This window comes from Cetorhinus maximus, chromosome 12 (genome assembly GCF_964194155.1).
Source record: "Cetorhinus maximus chromosome 12, sCetMax3.hap1.1, whole genome shotgun sequence".
Classification (NCBI taxonomy): Eukaryota; Metazoa; Chordata; class Chondrichthyes; order Lamniformes; family Cetorhinidae; genus Cetorhinus; species Cetorhinus maximus.
In genome coordinates this window covers 44,653,184-44,677,394 of record NC_135890.1, presented here as the reverse complement: position 1 = coordinate 44,677,394, position 24,211 = coordinate 44,653,184, and the positions used below count along the sequence as shown (strand labels likewise).

At 41.6% G+C, this 24,211-nt stretch overlaps 1 protein-coding gene across 3 annotated transcripts in view; it reads right to left on the bottom strand.

Annotated features, from left to right (window-relative positions):
• Positions 1–22,669, bottom strand: part of LOC144687411 (copine-8) — a 548,041-nt gene extending 525,372 nt beyond the window's left edge. The window contains exon 1 of one of the 3 annotated variants that reach the window (XM_078553528.1): positions 21,625–22,669. In XM_078553528.1, the coding sequence (XP_078409654.1) occupies positions 21,625–21,701 (77 nt within the window). In that variant the 5' untranslated portion in view covers positions 21,702–22,669. The remainder of the gene's footprint in view (positions 1–21,624) is intronic. The other 2 variants (XM_078553530.1, XM_078553527.1) reach the window with 2 other exon arrangements.
• Positions 22,670–24,211: the final 1,542 nt, after the last annotated feature.

The window sequence follows — 24,211 nt, the reverse complement described above, 5'->3', positions numbered from 1 at the left end:
AAAATAATTTACTCACCTGAATGTGGAGAATGGAGGAGCTGGAGTACTGAAGACCACTGCTGGCTCTCAGTTGGCCGCCTTCCCTTCCCGTCAGCTTCCACACCCTCCTAACTGGCCCCCACTATTTACCACCCCTCCCCTCACCTCCCAACTACTTCTCATCTGATTTTGCTGCTGCCCAGGTGCTGTTTAACGCTCAGCTGGTAGAGATGAAAACATTCCGCAGCTAGTCAAATCTCCACTCTGCTTTTCAATAATACTCATTTTCAAGAAGCTAAGAATTTGTTACCATTTATGGCTGAGAATTCCACATTTTAGCCACCCTCTGTGCAAAGTTTTTTTCAAGTCTTCTCTTAAGTTTTTTGTAATTATCTTAAATTTCTCTCTCACCTGCAGGTCAGTGAGACAATCTATTTCTATACAACAAATGTATGTCTCCAGGCACTTCACTGTATCACCAAAAAACAAAATGTGACATCGAGCCACATAAGAAGACATTAGGGCAGATGACCAAAAGCTTGATCAAAATGGTATGTTTTAAGGAGTGTCTTTAGGGAGGAAAGTAAGGTAGAGACAGAGAGGTTTAGGAGGGCATTCCAGAGTTTAGGTTCTAGACAGCTTAAGGCACAGCCATCAGAGGTGAAGTAATTAAAATCAGGGATGCACAAGAGACCAGAGTTAAGTGCATGAAGATATCTTGAAGGGCTGGGGCTGGGGAGATTACAGAGGTAGAGAGGACCAAGGCCATAGAGGGACTTGAAAACAAGGATGAATTTTAAAATCAAGACCTTACTTGACTGGGAGCAAATATAGGTCAGCGAGCACAAGGGTGATAGAGGAATGGGACATGGTACAAGTTAAGTCAATGAGCAGCAGTTTTGGATGACTTCAATGTTATGGAGAGTAGAATGTGGGAGCTCAGCCAGCAGTGCTTTGGAATAGTCAAGTCTAGAGGTAACAAAGGCATGAATCAGATTTCAGCAGCTGATGAGTTAGGGAAGGGGCAAAGTCATGAGCTGTTACAAAGGTGAAAATATGCAGTCTTAGTGATGGTGCAATTATGTGACCAGAAGTTCATCTTGATACCAAGGTTACAAACAGCCTGGTTTAGACAGTTGCCACGGAGAGGGATGGAATTGGTAGCTATGGAACAGTGTATAGAGTGGGGACCAAAAGCAATGGCTTTAATCTTGACAACATTTAATTGAAGGAAAATTATGCTCATCCAGTACATCAGAAACAGCCTGATAATTTAGCAACAGCGGTGGAATTGAGAAATAATGGTGAAATAGAGCTGTGTGTCATCAGCATACACATGAAAACTAACCTTGTGTTCTAAGATGATATTGCCAATGGCAGCATGTAGATGAGAGATAGGATGGGGCCAAGGGCAGACCTTTGGGGGACACCAGAGGTAACAGTGTAGGAGCAAGAAGAGAAACCATTGCAGGTGATGTGTTGGAGGGGGATAGTGTGGTCAACCATGGCAATGATTGCAGACAGATGGAGAAGGATGAGATGGAGTAGTTTACCTTTGTCACAGTCACATAGGATATCATTTGTGACTTTGATAAGAGCCACTTTGGTACCATGAGAGAGGCAGAAACCTGTTTGGAGAGATTCAAACATGGAGTTCTGGGAAAGATTGGCATGGATTTGGGAAGGAAAAGGAGGTTGGTGGTGGGGCAGTATTTTTAAGGGTGATGGGGTCAAGGTTCTCCTTTGAGGGCAGAGGCGATGACAGCAGATTTAAAATGAAAGAGGAAAAACACCTGAAGAAAGAGATCCAATATCAAATAACATGGGAGCCAGGAAGGGAAGCTGGATGGTCAGCAATTAAGTGGGAATAGGATCGACCGAGCAGATATTGACTCTTATGGACAAGATGAGTTCAGAATGGGCATGAAGGGAGATAGGAAAGAAGCTAGAGGAAGATGTGATCTCAGGGTCAGGGCAGAGAGGATCTTAGTGACTCCTTAACCTTAATGTTCTCACTCCAATGAAAAAGCCTTAATTTCTCAAATGTTTCTTCACCTCATCTCTAGTGAAACCACTATCTGTTTCATTCATTGGAATCCTCCTCTACAAATGAAGTGGCCAAAGCTGCACATAAAGATCCAACAAAGGCCTAACTAAATGCTTTGCACAGATTCAACACTAGCCCTAGTATTCCATGCTTCCAGATAGAAAACTAAAAGCTCTAATTGTCTTCTTTAATAGCCTCGTCAATATATGCTGCCACCTTTAATGACAATAGATCTGCACACCAAAATCCCTCTCCTCCGTTGAAAATATTACCATTTAAAGTGTAAAAACATGTCCTAGCCTTTCATCCAAAAGCTATTCCTTCAGATTTTTCAGCATCTGCCACCTATATGACCATCCTGTCAGCCGAGCAATGTCCTAGTCTTTCACAACCCAAGCCACAATTCACCATAAACCCCAATTTAGAGACAAGAGCAGATTTTGATATTACTTACTCAATTGTAAAGTGCAAATTATTTATGCTAAAGTAATAAGGATGGCGCCAATGCAGAATCCTTGGAAACCATTTGCACATATCTTTCAATTTCAGACAGAAATAACTTAATTATTGAAACACAATGACAGCCATTAGGATGTTAAAAAATACTTTGGGTGCTTCAATTGCTTCAGTTTCAGATCAAGCTCAGATTTTGAATGGAGGCTGCTTTTATGCTACAAGTATAGCATGGATGCAAAGTAAAATAGTCTCAAGCTGGGCGTCATGCCCAGTGACTGCATTCAGTCTATAATTTTCTGGAACTGTCTTTTATTTAAAAATGGACACCAACAAGGTGGCTAAGACGGCTGTCTGTCAGGTGACTTTTGCAATTTCTGCATATAACTACCTCAAATCTCTGGAAAATCCATAACTGAATAACCCTTGGTGGGGGCCTCCCCCCTTGAATGGACATATCCAGACGGAATCCATCTGTGGAATTTACACCTGCTATTGTTTGTGGTTTGCCCAAAACTCAAAAACAATGGACTTTCAGACTCCGTGCCTCCAAGTTTGAAAAACTTAAGCTACAGAAGCCAGCTTATCCAAAGTGGATGTGAACAGAACACGCCACCCTACAACCCCCATCCATTCTCCATTGCATAGCAATGACTCATAGCTTTAAACCATTCTGGGTAGACAATAGCAGTTGATCGTGTAACCAAAACTGTCTTTGGATCACAAATTTTTTTATCCCAAGAACCAGAGAAAAACTGGTCATTCTGCAGAGAACGCAGCAAGAAACAGCATCTGAGGAAAAATGTAATACAATCTACGCCTTTAAAAACCTGGAGACTGTAATATCTTAAATATCTCACAGCTGTTACTTTTCAAAGTCCACAAGTACAGAAACTTGACCTCCTAGCAAGAAAAACTACAGGTTACCAACTTCGTGACCTGCTGAACCTCCATCTCTTCAAAGGGATCCTGCAATAATCCTGACATACAGCTCCAGCAATTGAAACTATCCTTTTGGACTGAAGACACCACATTCACTGGGCATTGCTTTTCCTACAACAAACCAAACACATGAACTATGAACTATTCTTCTGTAGCATTTAGACTTTCAGGGTGAATGCTTGAATAAAGAATCCTCTTTATTTAAACTCACACAAACTTGCTGCTGATTACTTAAAAATTGGCCATGCACTCAGAGGCTGAGAAACATAACCACCTTCCTTTCCAAAAACACACTGATTATGGGAAGTAAGAGAAAGGTTAAGGATTTGAGTTTTCTCCTGCCCCTGACCAATAATATAGAGTATTCCAGAGAAATGCAAGTGCACCTTTGATCTCCTCTTCCACAGGCCAAATGAGTTGTGTCATATATAAACCTAGAATTATGTAGATGAAATAGATACATTCTTCAGATGTATATTTTTTCCTAAGGAAGCAATGTTTCAATTGTTCAGGTAGTGGTCTCTCAAATCACTCCCCTTAGACCATTGTTATATAAAAGAGAAACAACATTAAACTACAGCATCTGTGACTTTACCACATTCAGACTGGGAAACTGGGCCAAACAGCTGCTGGGCAACTGTGCAGAGTCACAGTTAATTTATTAATAGTAAAAATGGTATCACCAGTGAGGAAACAGGTCCCATTGTCTACATATGTTTAAACATTCTTTATTGGGGTGTCACTTTAGTGCTGAACCTTTGAGCAACAATGTGCAATAAAACACAGTTTGCCTTCTGTTAGCAATCCCAAACTCTAATTTCTAAGTTCCTATTAACCAATGAAATAACATCAAGCAGAAAGTAAAGGTTCCTCTGTGAAGGAGGGAGAGGAGGAGAAATCGGAACAGACAATTCCACATTGCTTTTCCATACTTCCCATCTACTGCCTCATAGCGACATTGACAGAGGTCTGGGAACAGATTGTCTGTAAATTCCCTCATCTACATTTGTTGCATAGCTGGGAAACTATAGGGGGTTGTGTTTTTATTCAGAAAATTATTAAACAAAGTCATAATGATTATACCACCTTATACCACCAGCTATGACAAAATAATTACAATCATTAAACAAAGCAACAGCAGATAATTTGATTAAATTCACCATGTGCAAATGGTAATGCATGAATCAGCATCTATTAACAAGTAGTACCAATCCCTTTGAAGAAAGGAATTGCATTTATATAGCACATTTGACAACATCAAAGCACTTTACAGCCTAACAATTATGGAAGTGTGCAAAAGCAAAGTACTGCAGATGCTGGAAATCCAAAATTAAAAAAGGGAATGCTGGAAATATTAAACTGGTCAGGCAGCATCTGGGGAGAGAGAAACAAAGTCAGACTGGTGACTCTTCATCAAAGTTGAGAGATAAATGGGATGTGTTTTTTTTTTCAGTCAAAGGATGTGGGCTTCACTGGCTTGGCCAGCATTTATTGCTCATCCCAAATTGCCCTTGGGAAAGTGGTGCTGAGCTGCCTTCTTGAACTGCTGTCATCCTTGAAGTGAAGGTAAACCCACAGTGCTGTTAGGGAGGGAGTTCCAAGAATTTGACCCAGCGACAGTGAAGGAACAGCGATATATTTCCAAGTTAAGATGAGAGTGACTTGGAGGGGAACTTCCAGGTGGTGGTGTTCCCATGCGTCTGCTGCCCTTGTCCTTCTAGACGGTAGTGGTTGTGGGTTTGGAGGGTGCTTTCTAAGGAGCCTTAGTGAGTTTCTGCAGTGTATCTTGTAGATGGTACACACTGCTGCTGTGCGTCGGAGGTGGAGGGAGTCAATGTTTGTGGATGGGGTGCCAATCAAGCGAGCTGCTTTGTCCTGGTTGGTGTCAAGCTTCTTGAGTGTTGTTGCGGCTGCACTCATCCAGGCAAGCGGAGAGCATTCTAAAACACAACTGACTTACGCCTTGTAGATTGTGGATAGGCTTTGGGTCTTCAGGAGGCAAGTTACTCACTGCAGGATTCCTAGCCTCTGACCTGCTCTTGTAGTCACAGTATTTATATGGCTAATTCAGTTCAGTTTCTGGTCAATGGTAACCCCCAGGATGTTGATAGTGGGGGATTCAGTGATGGTAATGCCATTAAATGTCAAGGGGCAATGGATAGATTCTCCCTTGTTGGAGATGGTCAGTGCCTGGCACTTGTGCGGCATGAATGATACTTGCCACTTGTCAGCCCAAGCCTGGGTACTGTCCAGGTCTTGCTGCATTCGGACATGGACTGCTTCAGCATCTGAGGCAGTGCGAATGTGCTGAATATGGTGCAATCATCAGCGAACATCCCCACTTCTGACCTTGATGGTAGGAAGGTCATTGATGAAGCAGCTGAAGATGGTTGGACCTAGGACACTACCCTGAGGAATTCCTGCAGTGATGTCCTGGAGCTGAGATGATTGACCTCCAACGACCACAACCATCTTCCTTTGTACTAGGTATGCCTCCAGCCAGTGGAGATATTTCCCCGATTCCCACTCAATCCAGTTTTGCTAGGGCTCCTTGATGCCACATTCGGTCAAATGCAGCCTTGATGTCAAGGGCAGTTACTTTCACCTCACCTCTGGAGTTTAGCTCTTTTGTCCATGTTTGAATCAAGGCTGGTAATGAGGTCAGGAGTGGAGTGGCTATGGCGGAACCCAAACTGAGCGTCAGTAACCAGGTTATTGCTAAGCAAGTGCCATTTGATATTCTGTTGATGACCCTTTCCACCATTTTACTGATGATTGAGAGTAGACCGATGGGGTGGTAATTGGCTGGATTGGAATTATCCTACTTCTTGTGTACAGGACATATCTGGGCAATTTTCCACATTGCTGGGTAGATGCCAGTGCTTTAGCTGTACTGCAACAGTTTGGCTAGGGGTGTGGCAAGTTCTGGAGCACAAGTCTTCAGTACCATTGCTGGAATATTGTCAGGGCCCACTGCCTTTGTAGTACCCCGTGCCTTCAGCCATTTTTTGATATCAAGTGAAGTGAATCGAATTGGCTGAAGACTGGCTTCTGTGATGCTGGGACCTCTGGAGAAAGCCAAGATGTGTGTTGGGGGAGATTGGGAAGTGTTGAGAAATATTAAATCATTGTGGGTGAGTCACCGGACACAGGTAAGGTGCCATTGATTAAAGTCAGGCTAACATGAAAGGAGAAAATAGGCACAAGTACCTATTACAGATTCAACCAAAATACTGCGGATGCTGGAAATCCAAAACAAAAACAGAAATACCTGGAAAAACTCAGCAGGTCTGGCAGCATCGGCGGAGAAGAACAAACTCGAAACGTCAACTTTGTTCTTCTCCGCCGATGCTGCCAGACCTGCTGAGTTTTTCCAGGTATTTCTGTTCCTATTACAGATTCGTTAGTCTTACTTCCTTTTCTCTTAAAAAAAGCATTCAATTATCAGGAGTGAACAAAGATTATCTGTACAATAATAATCTGGTAAACAGTCAATGTAGATTCAGGGAGGGAGATTATCCTGCCTGCATAATCCTCCTTGACAGCTTCAGGAAAATAACATTCCTGTAACTGTGGGAACCCTTAAGGCAGAGTGTTTCCAGATTTACAAAAGGCATTTGACAAAGCTTCACACGAAAGGTTATTAAGCCGAGAGCATGAAGGATTTGAGGTAAACCCTGAGGTTGAATCAGAAATTAGCTGAAGGGCAGAACACAGAGTACCTGTTAAAGGAGTTATAAAAACATAGAAAATAGGAGCGGGAGTGGGCCATTCAGCCCTTCAAGCCTTCTCCGCCATTCAATATGACCATGGCTGATTCTCTATCTCAATGCCATACTCCCGCTCTCTCCCTATCCCCCTTGACTCCTTTAGTGTTTAGAAATCTATTTATCTATTTCCTTCTTAAATATAGTCAGTGACTTGGCCTCCACAACCTTCCGTGGTCGAGACTTCCAGAGGTTCATCATCCTGTGAGTGAAGATAGTTCTTCTCATCTCAATTCTAAATGGCCTACCCTGTATCCTGAGACTGTGACCCCTTGTTCTAGATAGCCTAGTCAGGGGAAACATCATCCCTGCATCCAGTCTGTCCAGCTCTGTCAGAATTATATACCTTTCAATGTGATCCCCTCTCATTCTTCTAAACTCAGTGAATAGAGGCCCAGCCAATCCAATCTCTCCTCATATAACAATACTGCCATCTGAGGAATGAGTCTGGTAAACCTTCACTGCACTCCCACCATGGCAACTATATCCATTCTCAGGTAAGGAGACCAAAACTGTACACAATACTCCAGATGCGGTCTCGTACAGCTGCAGTCAGATATCCTTGCTCCAGTACCCAAATCCTCTTGCAATGATGGCCAGCATACCATTTACTTTCCTAACTGCTTGCTGTACCTGCATGCTTGCCTTCAGTGGCTGGTGTTCAAGGACACCCAGGTCCCTTTGTACATCAACATTTCCCAAACTATCACCATTTAAATAATACTCTGCCATTCTGTTTTTTCCTACTGAAGAAGACAACTTCACACTTATCCATGTCATAGCACATCTATCATGTATTGGCCCACTCAATCAACATGTCTAATCATCTTGAAGCCTCTTAACATCCTCCATACCACTCACATTTCCACCTAGTTTTGTGTCATCAGCAAACTTGGAAATATTACATATCAAAATCATTGATATATATTGTGAATAGCCAGGGCCTAAGCCTTGTCCCTGTGATACCCCACTAGTTACCGTCTGCCACTCCGAAAGGCCCATTTATTCCTACTCTGTTTCCTGTCTGCTGACCAATTCTCAATCCATGCCAATATTTTACCCCAATCCTATGTGCTTTCATTTTGCACACTAACCTCTTATGTAGGACTTTATCAAAAGCTTTCTGAAAATCCAAATATACCACATCCACTGGTTCTCCATTATTTACAAAACTTTATATGACTCCTGTCTGGATCTAATACTCTCCTTATTTCTTTTGTTACCTATGGTTGTCCGCTTTTGCTGCTGTATTTTTGCGCCAGACAGGAATATATAATTGGTGCAATGCCTGCATTCACTCCTTAAATATCAGCCATTGCCTATCCACTGTCATGCCTTTTAATGAAGTTCCCCAATCTATCGTAGCCCTAATTCCTTCATAGTTTTCTTTGTTTAGGTTTAGGAGCCTAGTTTCAAATTGGACTACTTCACTTTTCATCCTAATGAAGAACTCTATCATGTTATGGTCACTGTTGCCTAAAGGACCCGCACAGCAAAGTTATTAATTAACCTCTTCTCATTGCACAATACCAATCCAGGATAGCCTGTTCTCTAGTCGGTTCCTCAACATACTGGTCCAAAAAAAACCATCTTGTACACGCTCCAGGAATTCATTCATCACAGTATTATTGCTAATTTGATTTGCCCAGTCTATATGTAGATTGAATGTAGACAAATACAAAATACTGCACACAGAAATTAAAAAATAAACACATGTATTCCATGAATGATGATCAATAGCCAAAGGATGAAGGCAAAAGAAACTTGAGAGTCTTGGCGCATGATTTTTCTGTCCTAATGCAGGGCAAACTGATGTCAGGTTGGTGGAATTACAGGCGTGTGGGTCACACCTGCAGAGGTCCTACCCCCATTCCCATCACCAGCTATTTTGATAGGTGCAGGAAAGGGAGCTGTGGTATGAGTCTGCACGCAACTGTCCTAACATTGCCGGCTCCACTGCGGGTGTTGACATTTTAGACCACATTATTTTCATGGAGCTGGGCCTGCATCTGAATACAACATGGTTCACAACAGCTTAGAAGCATTATGAACCATGAGGGAACCCCAGTCTGGAGCCAGGGACCTTTTAGGAGGTAAGTTCAGAAGGTGTTCACAACTTCACATATCATAATGTAATGTTCTATAATAAATTAAATATGTTTTTAAAATTCAGTGGTTGATGATAGGGCTTTGATCTTAAAACATGACCATTAAATTGACCAGCAATGTGAAAGTGGAAATGTGTTCAGATGCATTAGAGTACATTATCCAATGGATAAAGTGCTCTTCTGCATTGAACAATATCAATATTCAGGTTTCACTGTGCCATTTGTTCCCTGTAATTTAATTTATTGAGGATTTAATGTATTCAACTCTGCAGGTTTTGTTTATACAGCAAAGTAATCCCATTAAGTGTGCTTGGCTAAACTCCAAACCCACTAGTAGATTCAGCTCAGCAGGGTTGCTAACACAGCTGTCAAAGAGATTGGGTCTCTTTAACTTGACAGCTTTATGACCACTTAAGAATATTATGTTTTTGAAGTAATTTTTGAATTAGTGCTTATTTATCTTGACAATTTCATGAGTTCCTCAAAGACTTCCTAATGTTATTATAGGCCAAAAGAGTTCTGTACATAGTGGATAATGAGTAATTGGGCATGGGGAGGTGAAGGGGGACTGGCAGGCATGGGAGGATATGGAGGGGTGTGGAGAGCGCAGGGTGCCTGAGGGTTAGGGGGCCGCACACTCATCTGCAGACCAGGGCCGATGTCTCAGCGAACCGAGATGGACCTTCTAACCTGGCCACCTCAGCAGCTGCTGGCTTCCATTCCCACCTTTGTCTGCTTCAGGAGGCCAAGATGGCCTGAATAGTCTTCCTCATCTGTAAACTAATATTAAACTATAATACTTGTATTAAATGGCATTTTAAACATTGAAACATCTCAATGCACCTTACATGATGAATTACTTCAATGCGTGATTGTCATGTAGGCAATTAGTAATAAATAAATAATTCTAATTAATGAGTAAAGCCTCCCCTCTGTTGATTAACTGAGTGAGACTGCCCTCACCTGATCCCACTCTTGCCTATTCAGTTGTAGTCAGGAAACCTCCTGCAATAGTTTCCCTCCTCACACGTGTACTGTTACCTCCGTAGTTCCCCAAGAGATAGAGGCACTCTCCCATGCCCCTCCATATCCCCCCATGCCCCTCCATATCCCCCGATGCCTGCCATCCTTGACTCCCTCCTATTTCTTATCTCCATGCCATCCCTTGGCAACATCATCCAAAGACGTGATTTCAGGTTTCATCAATACAATAATGAAATCCGGTTCTACCTCACCACAACCTTCCTTTACCCTTTCATTGCCTCTTCACTGTCGCTGCTTGTCTTGACATTGAGCCCTGAAGAACCACAACATTTTCCAATTAAACACTGATAAGAGCAAAGCCATTGTATTCAACTGCCACGGCAACCTCAACTCCCTCACCATCAATTCCATGCTTCTTGGCCACTACCTCAAGCTGAACCAACCTAATTGCAATCTCGGTCCCATTTGACCCCAAGCTCAGCTTCTGACCCCATATTGTCTCCATCCCAAAGGTCATCTGATTCCACCTTCATTACATCACCCAGCTCTGCCCCTGTCTCAGCTTATCAGCTACGGAAAGTTTCAGCCATGCTTGTGTTACTCAATTTGATTATTCCAAGGCTCCCCATCTTCCGCCCGCCCACCCCCCTCTCATGTGAGCTCATCCAAAACTTTGCTGTCCATATCCATCAAGGCCCATTTGTTAAAAGGATCCAAGCGGTTGGTGAAGCCAAAACCAGGCACAGAGTTTTTCTTTATTGAGTGAGTTTATTAACTGTTCAGTCTCACAGGTCAGCTGTGGCTCAGTTCATAGCACCCTCGCCTTTGAATCAGAAGGTTGTGGGTTCATGTCCCACTCCCGGAAACCAAGAACTGTGAATGTACTCGAAAGAGTTACATTTGTAATACCTAATGTGCACTCCACATCAAAATCTCCCCCTCAGTGTCTCAACCATCCCCTATGCTCAAAGACAATTAATACCCATCACCTGTTTCTCTTAACCATAACAATGTAATTGACATTAACAAACCTTCACAATGTAATTGATAGGACATTGACACCATTCACCCGTTGACTCTCACCACTGTACTGTAGGAAACACAGCTGCCAATCAACAAGCTTCCATGAACAGCAATGTGAAAGATCCTGGATAATCTGTTTTCATGATGGTAATTAAGGAATGAATATTAGCCAGGAAACCAGTGATAACTCCACTGATCTTTAAAATAGCACCATTGGACCTTATGTCCACCCAATAGAACAGTTGTGGCCTCTGTTTAATGCTTCATTTGAAAGATGGCACCTCCAAAATATAATATAGCAAGTTGTTAGCCCAGATTTTGAAGGAGTAACAAGAGTCTAACCATTTGTCATCAACTGTGTTAATTCAACTTCCTCATATTGCCAGGTTCATTAGAGCCTCCAAGGCAATGCTGCTGATGTCACATAATTGCTTCAAACAAAAATATTTTAGAAAATTACCAAACAGATAAAAGAAAAGAAAGCTTTTTAATAATCTTTATAGTTGCTATTTAAAGAGAGGCCCAGTGGCAAGATTCCAAATTTTAAATGCAAATATATATCTGGCTTCATCAAAATAAAAATGTTCCAACAACAAGGTAATAATGATGTTCTTGCACATGTATTGTAGTGGAAAATTGAAGCTAGCCCAGTGAGTTGAAGGACCTGTACAACAGTAGCCTCAAACCTTTGGTACAGTGTATACATACATATTATAGAAACAAAGATCAGTCAACTTAAAGTTAACTCAAGTAAAATTAGGACACGAGCCCTGCTGTCGTATACTATGTATGCACATCAAAACATGTCAGTAACGAAAGATTGTAACTTGCATAAACTTGACTTATAGCAGCTTAATTGAATCAGCAGTCAACTGTGATGTTTACTGCAGCTGATGAAAGCTCAAAGAATCAGAACAAAATGAATATTTTAAAATGGCACGCTGCAAATTACTTTCACCAAACAAACATTATGGTGATAAATAGGGAACATATTCAACTGTTTTATATTATGAGGTTCCTTTTTTCTAATAGCTGAAAATTCTACACTGTTATACATTAAAGGCTGCATTCAATTTGGTGTAGCTCCTAGCATGTCCTCAAACATTGTGGATACCACTGCTTAAAAACTGACTGGGTTGTTAAGTGTTCATACTGTAGACTTTATTTGATTTGGTTACCATATTATACTAGTATGACCCTCAATACACCATTCTTCTGGAAATAAATGTAGTATCATTAATAGGATATGTGAATCCCCATCTGTGAAGACTTAACAGGAGAACCAGGTTGAGATGAATGTTGTACAATTACATTCTAATAGAGAAAAAATGCTTTTGGAACTATAAAAAGGATTCTATCAAGTTCATTTAGCTAAAACTCTTATTGTTTCATTCTAAAGATTTCTTAACTTCAGTGTTAATTTCCTCTTCAATCCTTAAGATGTTTGCTCATGCTGGGTATGGTTTCACGGGTGTCAGGAGCTTTATAGTGCTCAACCACACTTCGATTCAGGTCTAGGCAGGGGTGCCATGACACTATTATGCATGTATTGGAACAACCGTGGGGTGTATTACAGTCATCCTTAATCATTTCCTCATCTTTGGATAGATTTTAACTTTTAGCCAACTGACTGATGAAATGTTCCTGTTGTCCACCTGTTCCAGCAGTGAAAAGGCCGGAGCCAAATGGATGTTCCCAGACAGCTCACACGATCAAGCCAGTGTGATATCAGTTGGGCAGCCAGCCATGTCCAGCGTGGATTGCAATCATAGAGGGCTGGACTCAGGGAGGTGGGGGCCAAGTGGAATGGTCCTTTTTCCTTCTGTAGCCCCTAGGAAATAATTTTAAACTTACCTTTCTGGGACCTCTTCAACTAGGTCACATTTAAAACTGGTCAGAGCATACTGCATGTACTCCAACCAGCTCTGCCCTACAATAGCAATCAGGGTTCTATGTACATAATAGAAACCAGATTTGCACATTAAAAGAAACCACCATCTGAAACAAGCAGTGTTCCAGCAAGTTAATATAAGACCCCTCGTGTCCACACTGCAGTGAATTAGAATAACATCCTGATCAAAAGTGAACCTTGGCTGATCTTTCCCCGTGTTTTCAAGGGGAGGGAAGAGAACTGGAAAGGAAAATAACACCAAAGCTAAGAAAACTTTACAATGAAACAGCAACAATTTTGATGCAGGGATAATTTGTAGTAGCCTATCACTCCACAATGCTGGCTGAAATCACTGAAATCAGAAGAGGCTATAGATCATAAAGATAACCTTTCTGAACTGCACCTCTCATTTTCACAGCATGCAGTGTATTTACCCAAAGAGCCCTCAGAACAGTTCTGGTTTCAGTTCTGTCAATGCATAGTTACCAAATGGTGGCTAATTTCAGCAAAGGTTTGAGATTTCATTATCGTCATTAAGAATCTATTTCAGCACTTAGAACTGGTACCAATATAAAGAAAATTTTACAATTATTTTTCACCTATTAAAAATAAAATCTGTTGAGCACTTTTTCATGAAGACAAGTGAGCATTTTCACTCTTCGTTAGGTACTAGACAAGGAAGTGAAAATTCACTGACTCAGTTAAGTAACTGAAAATGAGCTACCAGTCCCTTCATTGGAACACAGGCAGTAAAGTCACTAAGTGAGTACTGACACTCTTAAATGTCATGGCTTGAGGGGAAGGAAGGAGATTAAACTCCTCTTAAAGTTGGCATGAAAGATTCTTCGAGTCAAGTATGGAATTAGTTCTGTCGATAAAGGAAACTCTCATCAGAAGGAACTGAACTTAAATAAGTTTCTGTTGCTCAAAAAATATTTCCATGAAAATTTACTTGAAATATTGAAAATGAGCAATTCAATGAACATTAAACCATCAAAAGAGAACCAAAAGCAACCAGGAGAATAGAAAAGGGTCAAGGAAGTAATTTGCATTTCTATTACATTCCTTATGTTCAGAAAGCAAAAAAATCAGTTTCATTACGGTAAGTACTGGCTATATTTTTTCATGTTAAATACATGCTATCCTACTTGTACTTTGAAGGGTTTCTCATGGCCAGCTCACCATCCAACGCATCTCAATAGATAAAAGAAGTGGGCAAACACCACCTCTAAAAGGTGATTTAACTCCCTGTCTTGGACAAAAAACACTGCTAACGGCTAAAGGTAAATGGTCATTTTGACATCCTTCACAGACAAGTTAAGCTCCCTGTCTATAAAGGAATGAAATACAATGTTCATACTGCTAGTCTGTATCAACTTACCCTTGACGTTTGGTAGGAATAGAGTCAAACGCACACACGCAAGGTCATGCATCTGCAGTTGTTCCAATGTTTCTGCCTGTGGTCCAAATTCATCCAATCAAAAACAAGACAAGCTTGCAACACTGGCAGTTGCACAATATTGAGAGTTGCTTTTGGTGGAATCAGTTTTATAAAATGAGTGCATGAAATTCTCCCAGTCTAACTTCTCCAGCCTCCAAAATTTCAATTCCCCTTTAATGCCCACTCAACATTTGCTGACTATATATTTCACAGTCATCCAATGACCTCCATGTGTTTCCTTCCATACCTGCTGCCAGCCCTGTACATTATAGTGAGGAAATGCTCTGACAGGCAAGACTTCCAGGTTTCTTAGGTACAAGTGAAAATGGTCCAAACCATACACTCAGGATAGCCCAGTCCCCACACTATTCCGTAACAGTCATTTGCTGCAAGAGTGAGAGGCAACAGGAGCAGCAAAGAACAGACAGAAACACAATGATAAACTTGGTGCTGGAACAACATGGTACAAAAGAAAAACAATGGGTGTCAACGAATCTCAGGGAAACTAGATAGGCAGGTGCACATACCAGCAAGAAAATGCCAAATGGCCGTTGTAGAATTTTTTTTTCAAATTAAAAAAATCTGCTATTCTAGTGATTTGTGAAACGGGTACTAACATTATGCTATAAAAAGTGATAGCCAATCTCTTCATTTCAACAAGAAAATCTGATAAGTGATTAAGCCTTACACACAGACAGACCCAGCTTCATTCCCCAGCCTGTATTGGATCAGTCAGTCTCACTTACTGGGCAGTAGAGGTACTGAAATTGGCCTGATACACTCAGTTAGAAAGTCAGAAAACGGTTCCAGATTCTCACTTTTTGATTCAATTCTGTCCTTTCTCGAATTGTACGACTGCAAAACATTTGCCAGCAATATCAAACTTATTGGGAGAAAGGTGAGGGTAGTGCGACATGGTAATGGGGATGGAGACCAAAAGTACCTCCGCCTACAGAAATTAAGTACAACAGACAGGAAGACTGGTATTCTACCTGTTCATTTAAGGTTTTAAGCTGGGAAAGGTGAGACTTATAAGTTTTAAACTGCTACGGCAAGCCTGTGTGAGCCAGACAAGTTACCATCAATATGATACAAGCTTACAGCAATTTACCATAAGACATAGGAGCAGAAGGAGGACATTTGGCCCATTGAGTCCGTTCTGCCATTCAATGAGATCATGGCTGATCTAATAATCCTCAATTCCACTTTCCTGCCTTTTCCCTATAACCCTTGATTCCCTTACTGATGAAAAATCTGTCTATCTCAGCCTTGAACATACTGAACGACCCAGTCTCTACAGCCCTCCGTGGTAAAGAATTCCACAGATTCACTACCCTCAAAGAAGAAATTCCTCCTCATCTCTGTCTTAAATGAGCGACCCCTTATTACAGAATCTTAACGGCACAGAAGGAGGCCATTCAGCTCATCACGTCTGCACGGGCACTCCAAATGAGCACTATGACCTAGTGCCATTGGCCTGCCTTTTCCCCATACCCTTGCACATTGCTTCTATTCAAATAATCATCTAATATCCTCTTGAATGCCTCGATTGAGCCTACCTCCACTACACTTCCAGGCAGTGCATTCCAGACTCGAACCACTCGTTGTGTGAAAAAGTTTTTTCTCACATCACACTTGCTTCTTTTGCAAGTCACTTTAAATCTGTGTCCTCTCATTCTTGATCCTTTTATGAGTGGGAACAACTTCTCCCTATCTACACTGTCCAGCCCCCTCGTAATGTTGAACATCTCTATCAAATCTCCGCTCAGCCTTCTTCTCTCCAAGGAGAACAGTCCCAACCTCTCCAAGCTATCCTCATAGTTGAAGTTTCTCATCCCTCGAACCATTCTTGTAAACCTCTTCTGCACTCTCTCCAATGTGTTCACATCCTTCCTATAGTATAGTGCCCAGAGCTGAACACAATATTCCAGTTGAGGTCTAATAAGTGTCTTATATAAATTCAGCATAACTTCCTTGCTCTTGTACTCGATGCTCCTATTAATAAAGCCCAGAATACTATATGCTTTATTAACTGCTCTCTCCACCTGTCCTGCCACCTTCAATGATCTATGCACATATACACCCAAGTCTTTCTGCTCTTGCATCCCCTTCAAAATTTCGCATCTTATTTTGTATTGTCTGTCCATGTTCTTCCTACCAAAATGCATCACCTCACACTTCTCCGCATTGAACTTCATCTGCCACCTACCTGCCCACTCCTCCAACTTGTCTATGTCCTCTTGAAGTTCCACACCATCATCCTCACAGTTCACAACACTCCCAAGCTTCGTATCATCTGCAAACTTACTCTGAGATTATGCCCTCTGGTCCTAGACAATTTAATGAACCATTCTTTTTTCCTGAATTTCTCCTACACACATTGTAAGCATTCCTACACTCTGTACAATCCAGAAGCTGCATCTTCTCAGATACAGAAACCATATCATTAAGACTCACACCAATCCTAGATTTCCACCGTATCTTTCCTTCACCCCCAACTTGTTCAAGATGACAGATCCATCAACACACCACTCTCACGTTCAACTCAGGCTCCAAACTGAGTTACTAAGCATATTTATAGTCATTTAACAAGTAAACCACATAGAAAATGTTAAAATTCATACAGAGAAGCCACAATTAACTGCTACAAGCTGCAATTAACTCCTACATCGGCAGCAACATAAAATGTGTTTTATACCACAAGTCTTTCATCTTCCCATGCACACTTTCAGTACGTTTCCTGTGAGTAGTCAGTTCTGTATTTCTTTCCGCATTGCTTACTTGTTTCTTGCAACAACCCCAGCTCACCATGCCACATGCTAAAAATGTCCTATTTAGTCTTTGATTTACGGTCCCCAACTTCAACGTGGCCAGAACTGGCAACGTGTCTTGCACCAACTTACTTGCTTAATTTGTCTCTTTCACAAATGGAGATGCAAACACACATGATGTTGCTCACATCTCCAAAACAAAGTCTTTCTGGATCATGAGTATATTAGATCAGCCTGAATGTCAGTAACAAAACAATCTCCAGTCACCAGTTGAACTGCTGCTTACTGGCCATTTTAAGGTTGACACACCTTTACTCTTATTTTACACAGGGAGAGGGGCCTCAAATACCTCTGGTGCATATCATTAAATCACACACACATTGCCACACGACAGTGTGACCATGATCTTTCTGATCTGTTAATGCTATCGCAAATGCCTTTAAATACAATATATGCAACCTCAGAAACTGTCACAAGTGAGATAATTTAAAGTTGATTACTAGAAAATAAAACATCATAAACTACTGGTATAGTCTTTCTTTCACTCTAATGGTGCACACAGTAAAGCAAGGCAGATGATCCAACTGTGGCGGGGGTGGGGAAAGGAATTGTTTTTATACTGACATGTCTGCTGTGAATAATCAAGGGGAACATATGAATATCTAAAAGTGGAGTGATTAGAATTATCAGGCACATGCTCATAATGCAACCTCCACAGCTTTTGCAGAATATATTCTCTGATTTGAAAATTAGTTATTCAAGTGTGAAAATACAGAATCGCAATGAAGCAGCACTGAGGGAGTGCTAGGTTGCTAGAGATTCTGTCCTTTGGTTGAAAAGTTTACCATGTCTTTGTCAGCCTATTTGTTTGATATTTGAGATTCCATGGCAATTTTCAATAAACAACAGGGCATTTTTGCAGTGTCTGGATATTAATTAGCTAGGCATGAGCCACTGGGTCAAAATCTTGAAACTCCCTTCCTAACAGCACTGTGGGTGTACCTACACCACATGGACTGCCGCGGTTCAAGAAGGCAGCTCACCACCACCTTCTCAAGGGCGATTAGGGATGGGCAATAAATGCTGGCCCAGCCAGCGAAGCCCACATCCCATGAATGAATTTTAAAAAACAGAAGTTAATGTGAAATCCAGTCTCCAGTGTGAACAGAACTAGATTATTTCAAGTATCAGTTTTTAACAGAAATCTATCTAGTCATACTAGATGAGGTGCCTTGTTGAAATTTTCCTGAAATTTACATAGGGAATATTCATTGATAACTAAAGGATTTTTTTAGATATTACTCTCCATGTTCAGATTATCTTTCACTTCCTTTTCCTTATCAATCTGCCCAATTCTGACTAAGTAACCAGGAAAATGGGTTGCTCCAAGACTTTTGTCCAGTGTCCAGATTGACAACACATTGCAATTGGCAGACCACATACACAAACCCAAGTTTACCACTCAATGGCATCACATGTCAAATGCATTCTGTCAACCATGTGTCCAGCATTCGCATCTTTTCCAGAAACAGGTGGTCGCAATAGCATGATAAGTTTGACAGAAAGTAATGGAGTAGTTTTCAGAGCCTGATGTCATCTTGACAGGCTGTTGAAATGCTGGCTACAGCACTGCACATCATTTTTCAAGGCAATCACAGTTTCTCCAGCCCTGCCTCTCATGTTACATGATTTGGCTGTCTGCTGGCCCAGCCACCCCAAACATTATTATTTTGTAAAAACAAAAAGCTAAAAGCTACTGCGGATGCTGGAAATCCAAAACAAAAACAGAATTACCTGGAAAAACTCAGCAGGCCTGGCAGCATCGGTGGAGAAGAAATCTTCTCCACCGATGCTGCCAGACCTGCTGAGTTTTTCCAGGTAATTCTGTTTTTGTTTTGGATTATTATTTTGTACCCGCCTGGCCCATACTGCAACAATATTTGGACTGGAACATTCCTGTACATCAATATTTATTGCACAATGTTGGCGAGTCATTTGCATCAATAAAATCGAATAAAATATTGTTGTTTTCTACTGTAATTGTGTTTAACTAGATATCATCTCTAAGTTAACTAGTAAGTCTAGGTGATTTTTTCCTTTAGAGATTTTCAGCAAGAAGGTTCTATTTGTACTAACTTTAAACTTTTCACCAAAAAGTGGTCAACTGGAAGAACATCACCCCAGTACTACCAAATTTTCCTTTCAGGAAGAAAAATGATCATGGTGGATCAAAAATACAGGATGTTGGATGATTAAATGTTTGAATATGTTATTAATCCCACTAACACATTGGAGCCACAGGGCATGCTGTCATTAGATAGCATTTATTGGGCTGGTGTCTGGCACATTAACAAGTTGCCAACCTGAACCACTCTGATATGGGCAGGTGCTCACCAGATTCTAGGCATTTCTCCAACGCAGGGAGAAATCAGAGGAAGCATTAACATCCAAAGAACAACCATCAAATAAGTACACTGTTTGTGGAGTGCAATTGAGACAGCAAACAAGAGTGGGGGGGGGGGGGTCGCTAGGGGAAACAAAATTATAAATATATGAAACATATAAGATCCTGAGGGGATTTGACAGGGTGGATGCTAAAAGAATGTTTTCCCTGGTGGGGGGAAGGACCCAGAACTAAGGGACACAGTTTAAAAATAAGGGGTCTCCCATTTATGACAGAGATGAGATTTTTTTTCCTCTCTCAGAAAGTTGAGAGCCTGTGGAACTCCCTTCACCAGAAAGTGGTAAACGCATGGTCATTGAATATTTTTAAGGCAGGGGTAGATAGATTCTTGACTAACAAGGGATTTAAAGGGTATAGGGTGTGGGCAGGTTAGTGATGGTGAGGCCACAACCACTTCTGAAAAGCAACCAAAATTGTAAGTAAAAGAAGCAAGTTTGCCACAAGTCTTGGGCTTGTCCATTTGTGGCAGCAAATATCAAGGCAAGTAGTGGAATACGTGTAGCTGGGGGGAAAGGGGAAAGCACATGATGAGTTTGTGCTCAGAGGGCTGCTTCCTTCAACCTTCATTGGCTTCAAGTCTGGGTTGAAAAATAGATGAGCCCTTTCCAATCTTGGTGATTGCCATGCATTCATTAACAGATTGAGGAAGTAACAAAGGTGAAGCGAAGAGCGGGCCATATTCATAGTGGCGCCCCAGCACCAGTTAAACATGTTCCTGGAAAAAAAGAGTCCAAGGTATTGCATAAATCTGGGAACATGCTGCGCTTCTTCAATTGCTGGACCGACTTAAGTTGTTGCTCAGGAAGGAAAAGATGGAACCAATGCAAGTGGCCTAGACTCAGACACTTGTTTCTACATTGTGACAGGCAACACACAGGTTTATTTGTGGGTTAAAATCAAAATTAATACGTGGGAGGATCTCATTAAAACTCAACTGCCTAAAATGGGGGCAAAAAGTAAATCGGTCTTTGGTACATTTACCTGAGGGAAACCACAAAAAAATCCAACATTAGATTTGTTTTCTAAATGTAGGTCCCCTTTGGGCTCCACACAGCTGCCACTGGGCAGTGGAACAGACTTTTTAAAATGTTTCCATCGTTAATTTTCATTTAATGAAAAAAAAACTCTTACTTCATGTTTAACAATGAACAAATGTGTTTGTGAATCCGGCACTGCAGACGTTAATGGATGGAAATTCCTCCCTATTTCTTGCCAACCAGTGTGTGATAATCTGCACACATCGCACTTCGGTAATTTAGTAGCAAGGAAGCGTAGAGACCTCCCCGTCACTTTATACATAGTGGTAACTGAGACGTGAGACAAGTCAGAAACAGGCTTACTATATCGCTGATCACAGGAACAGATGCGGTAAAGTTAACATCTCACTTCCCCCGTAATCTCAGACATACTTTCGTGTCAACTTCCCAGAACTTAGCTGGAGACCTTTAACCGTATTAAACAATTGTCCAGGAAGGCAACAAAAAAAAAATAAGCGAATTACGCACTACCTCAGCAAATGTGCCAAATACTCGCACATGTCATGAAGGATGGAACGAAGCCCGCTTGCTTAGAGTTAACTTGACTTTCTCCAAGTCATTTTCACTATATGGGCTATCGGCAGCGCTAAGGCTGGGTGTCAAAGTGAATTGCAAATGGCACTTCACGCTCAATGCGCTGAAGCCCCTTTTCTCGCCTGTCATTGAGGAGGGAGAGAGAGAGACAAAGCGGGGAGATTGCTGTCGGATGTACATTACCTGCCTGAGATGGTGATCTCCACTTTGGTGGCCGGGATGTTGGCGTGCAGAGGATCGAAGTCGCCTATGGACGCCATATTCCTGGAGCTTTCGTCTCCACAGCCCGAGCCCTGAAGCAACTGAGCGGCTCCACTCTTCGGCTCGGGTTAGTGTGTGCACGAGTGATGTCACTTCACAACAAACACAAGAAAACATCCGTGGGAGGGAGGGAGAGAGAGAGAGGGAGGTGGGGAGTGGGTGTGAGGAGGGGAACGGCGGCACTGAGCTGTATCTGCACCAAAAATCCCAACTAACCCAGCTCACAGAGGAGGAGCACAGGCATTTTTACAAACTGGCGGAGGGAGGGGAGGGGGAGTTCGGGGAAATTTAAAGAGAGGATGTGGCACCGCACTATGATCATAGAACAGATTACTTTGTGTATGTCGGTTTTAGAAAAATTAGAAGCGATGCATGCAACAACTAAAACTTTGTTTTCATGGAAAGCTCCGGGTCAAATATTAAGATTTCAAAGCTGTTTCAAGAAATGTAGTGATTGTTTCAATTTCTGCAAACAACGCCAGATAACCTCTGACACAACCACACCAAATCTATGTTGACACTAACATGTTTATCATTGCACTCAATCTACATGTTTCCTTCATAAATATTAAAAAGAACCTAGGTAATGTATTTTCTATCCACGAATGGCCACGTTTCAGGCATAATGCGATCGGTGGTTCTGTAAAGTAATGCAGAGTACGTTAAGAATGAAATTAGGTTAAAAAGGATCAATGCACTTCCGGTTACGGGTTTGGGTTCTCCCAGTTAGTCACAAGGAAACACCTCGTTCATTCAGGCGTCCCTAACAGCAAAGATCTAGGACAGCCGGAATTTTTTTTCCAGATAAACAGAGACAAACACATCTCTGATAAACAAAAACCCCTGCAAATGGCTTACTATTTCCAAATAACCAGTATTTTAATCTCATCGATACAAGAGCAAAGCACTACGGATGCTGGAAATCTGAGATGAAAACAGAAAATGCTGGAAATACTCAGCCGGTCTGGCAGCATCTGTGGAGAGAGAGAGAGAGAGACAGACAGACAGACACAGTTAACGTTTCAGGTCGATGACCAGAACTCTCATTAATCTCATGCCAGTCCCACTTTAATAAAATTAAAACTGGGTCTGGTTGGTGTTATGAAATTGCAGTTTTGGCCACTATCCCACCAGGATTCCAAGGTCAATTTGAAACGAATTCTGAGGCTGGTTTTAGATTACGTGCACCTTGCGAATCTAGATGCATTTGTTGGGCAGCGATCACGCCAGGATTCCGCTCCGTGAGCCCATTGGAACCCTAACGGAAACATTTTTATTTAATAAGGACTTTAAGCAAGCGGCTATTTTTTTTCTTTTTACCATATGTAAATAGCAGAAGCCACAATAATGAAGAAAACCAAACGCATAAAGCGGGAATAAGTGCTCGGCAACTAGGTAGAAAGTACGGTTTTCGAAAATAGCCAATTCGTTACTTTGTATTCTGAAGGCATTGTTACAAATTGTTGCTAAAATCGGAGTTTTGGACGAGAAGAATCAACATGGCACAGTAGCGATAATTTACCAGTACCTGCTTACTCACTGTGTTTTGTGACCGTTCTCCGTCTGCCTGCGTGAAAATTGAAATAAAAAGTTTCGAAAAAGGAAATAGAAACGATGAGAAATGCTGTTTTTGTCTAAACGAGGCTGGCAATCTTATCATTAGCTCTAAACAATTAGCCAGGAGTCTTGCTGCTCTCTTGCTGGTTATTGATTGTTTGCAGCAGCAGACTGTCCTCGTGTACATAAAAGTAAAATACGGCAGATGCTGGAAATCCGAAATAAAAATCGAAAAAGCTGGGGGAAAAACTCAGCAGGTCTGGCAGCATCTGTGGAGAAAGAAACAGAGTTAACGTTTCGAGTCTGTGTGACCCTTCTCCAGAACACTCATGGAATGAAATGGAATGGGTATCTTGAAATAGGAAGGAAGAGTCATATTGGACTCCAAACGTTAACTTTGTTTCTCTCTCCACAGATGCTGTCAGACCTGCTGAGTTTTTTTCCCCCAGCATTTTCGGTTCTTGTGCCCTCTGGCACAGTTGCTGGCCTTAGATATTGGTTCGGCAGTTGACTGGTACCCAATGAAGTGTAATTGCACTGTGACACATACATAGTTTGAGAAGAGGCTTTGGAATTGATGGCAGCAATTCTGTGAAGGTTTCCGATTCACTTTCATCGCCGCGTGGCACTGGGGCCCGTACAGTATTCGGATTTACAGGGCACTGCTCCTAGATTTACACTTGGCTCTAGATACGCGCTGATTATTTTTTTTAATCATTCATAAAGTGTGTGTGTACGTTTATTCTTGCACCAAGCCCCTCAGGATTTTGTTCTATAGTAAACCGTGAGCAAAGCCACATTGATCAGCTGATGTTGTGTATCACCTGTAACAAGGTCGATTTAAGTTAGTGTACTCATTTCCTGATTTTAGGATTGTGCAACACATTACCCAAAGCCGGTTTGACTTAAATGGATTTGATTGCGTGCTTTGGCCCTAATACCTGCTTCTGTA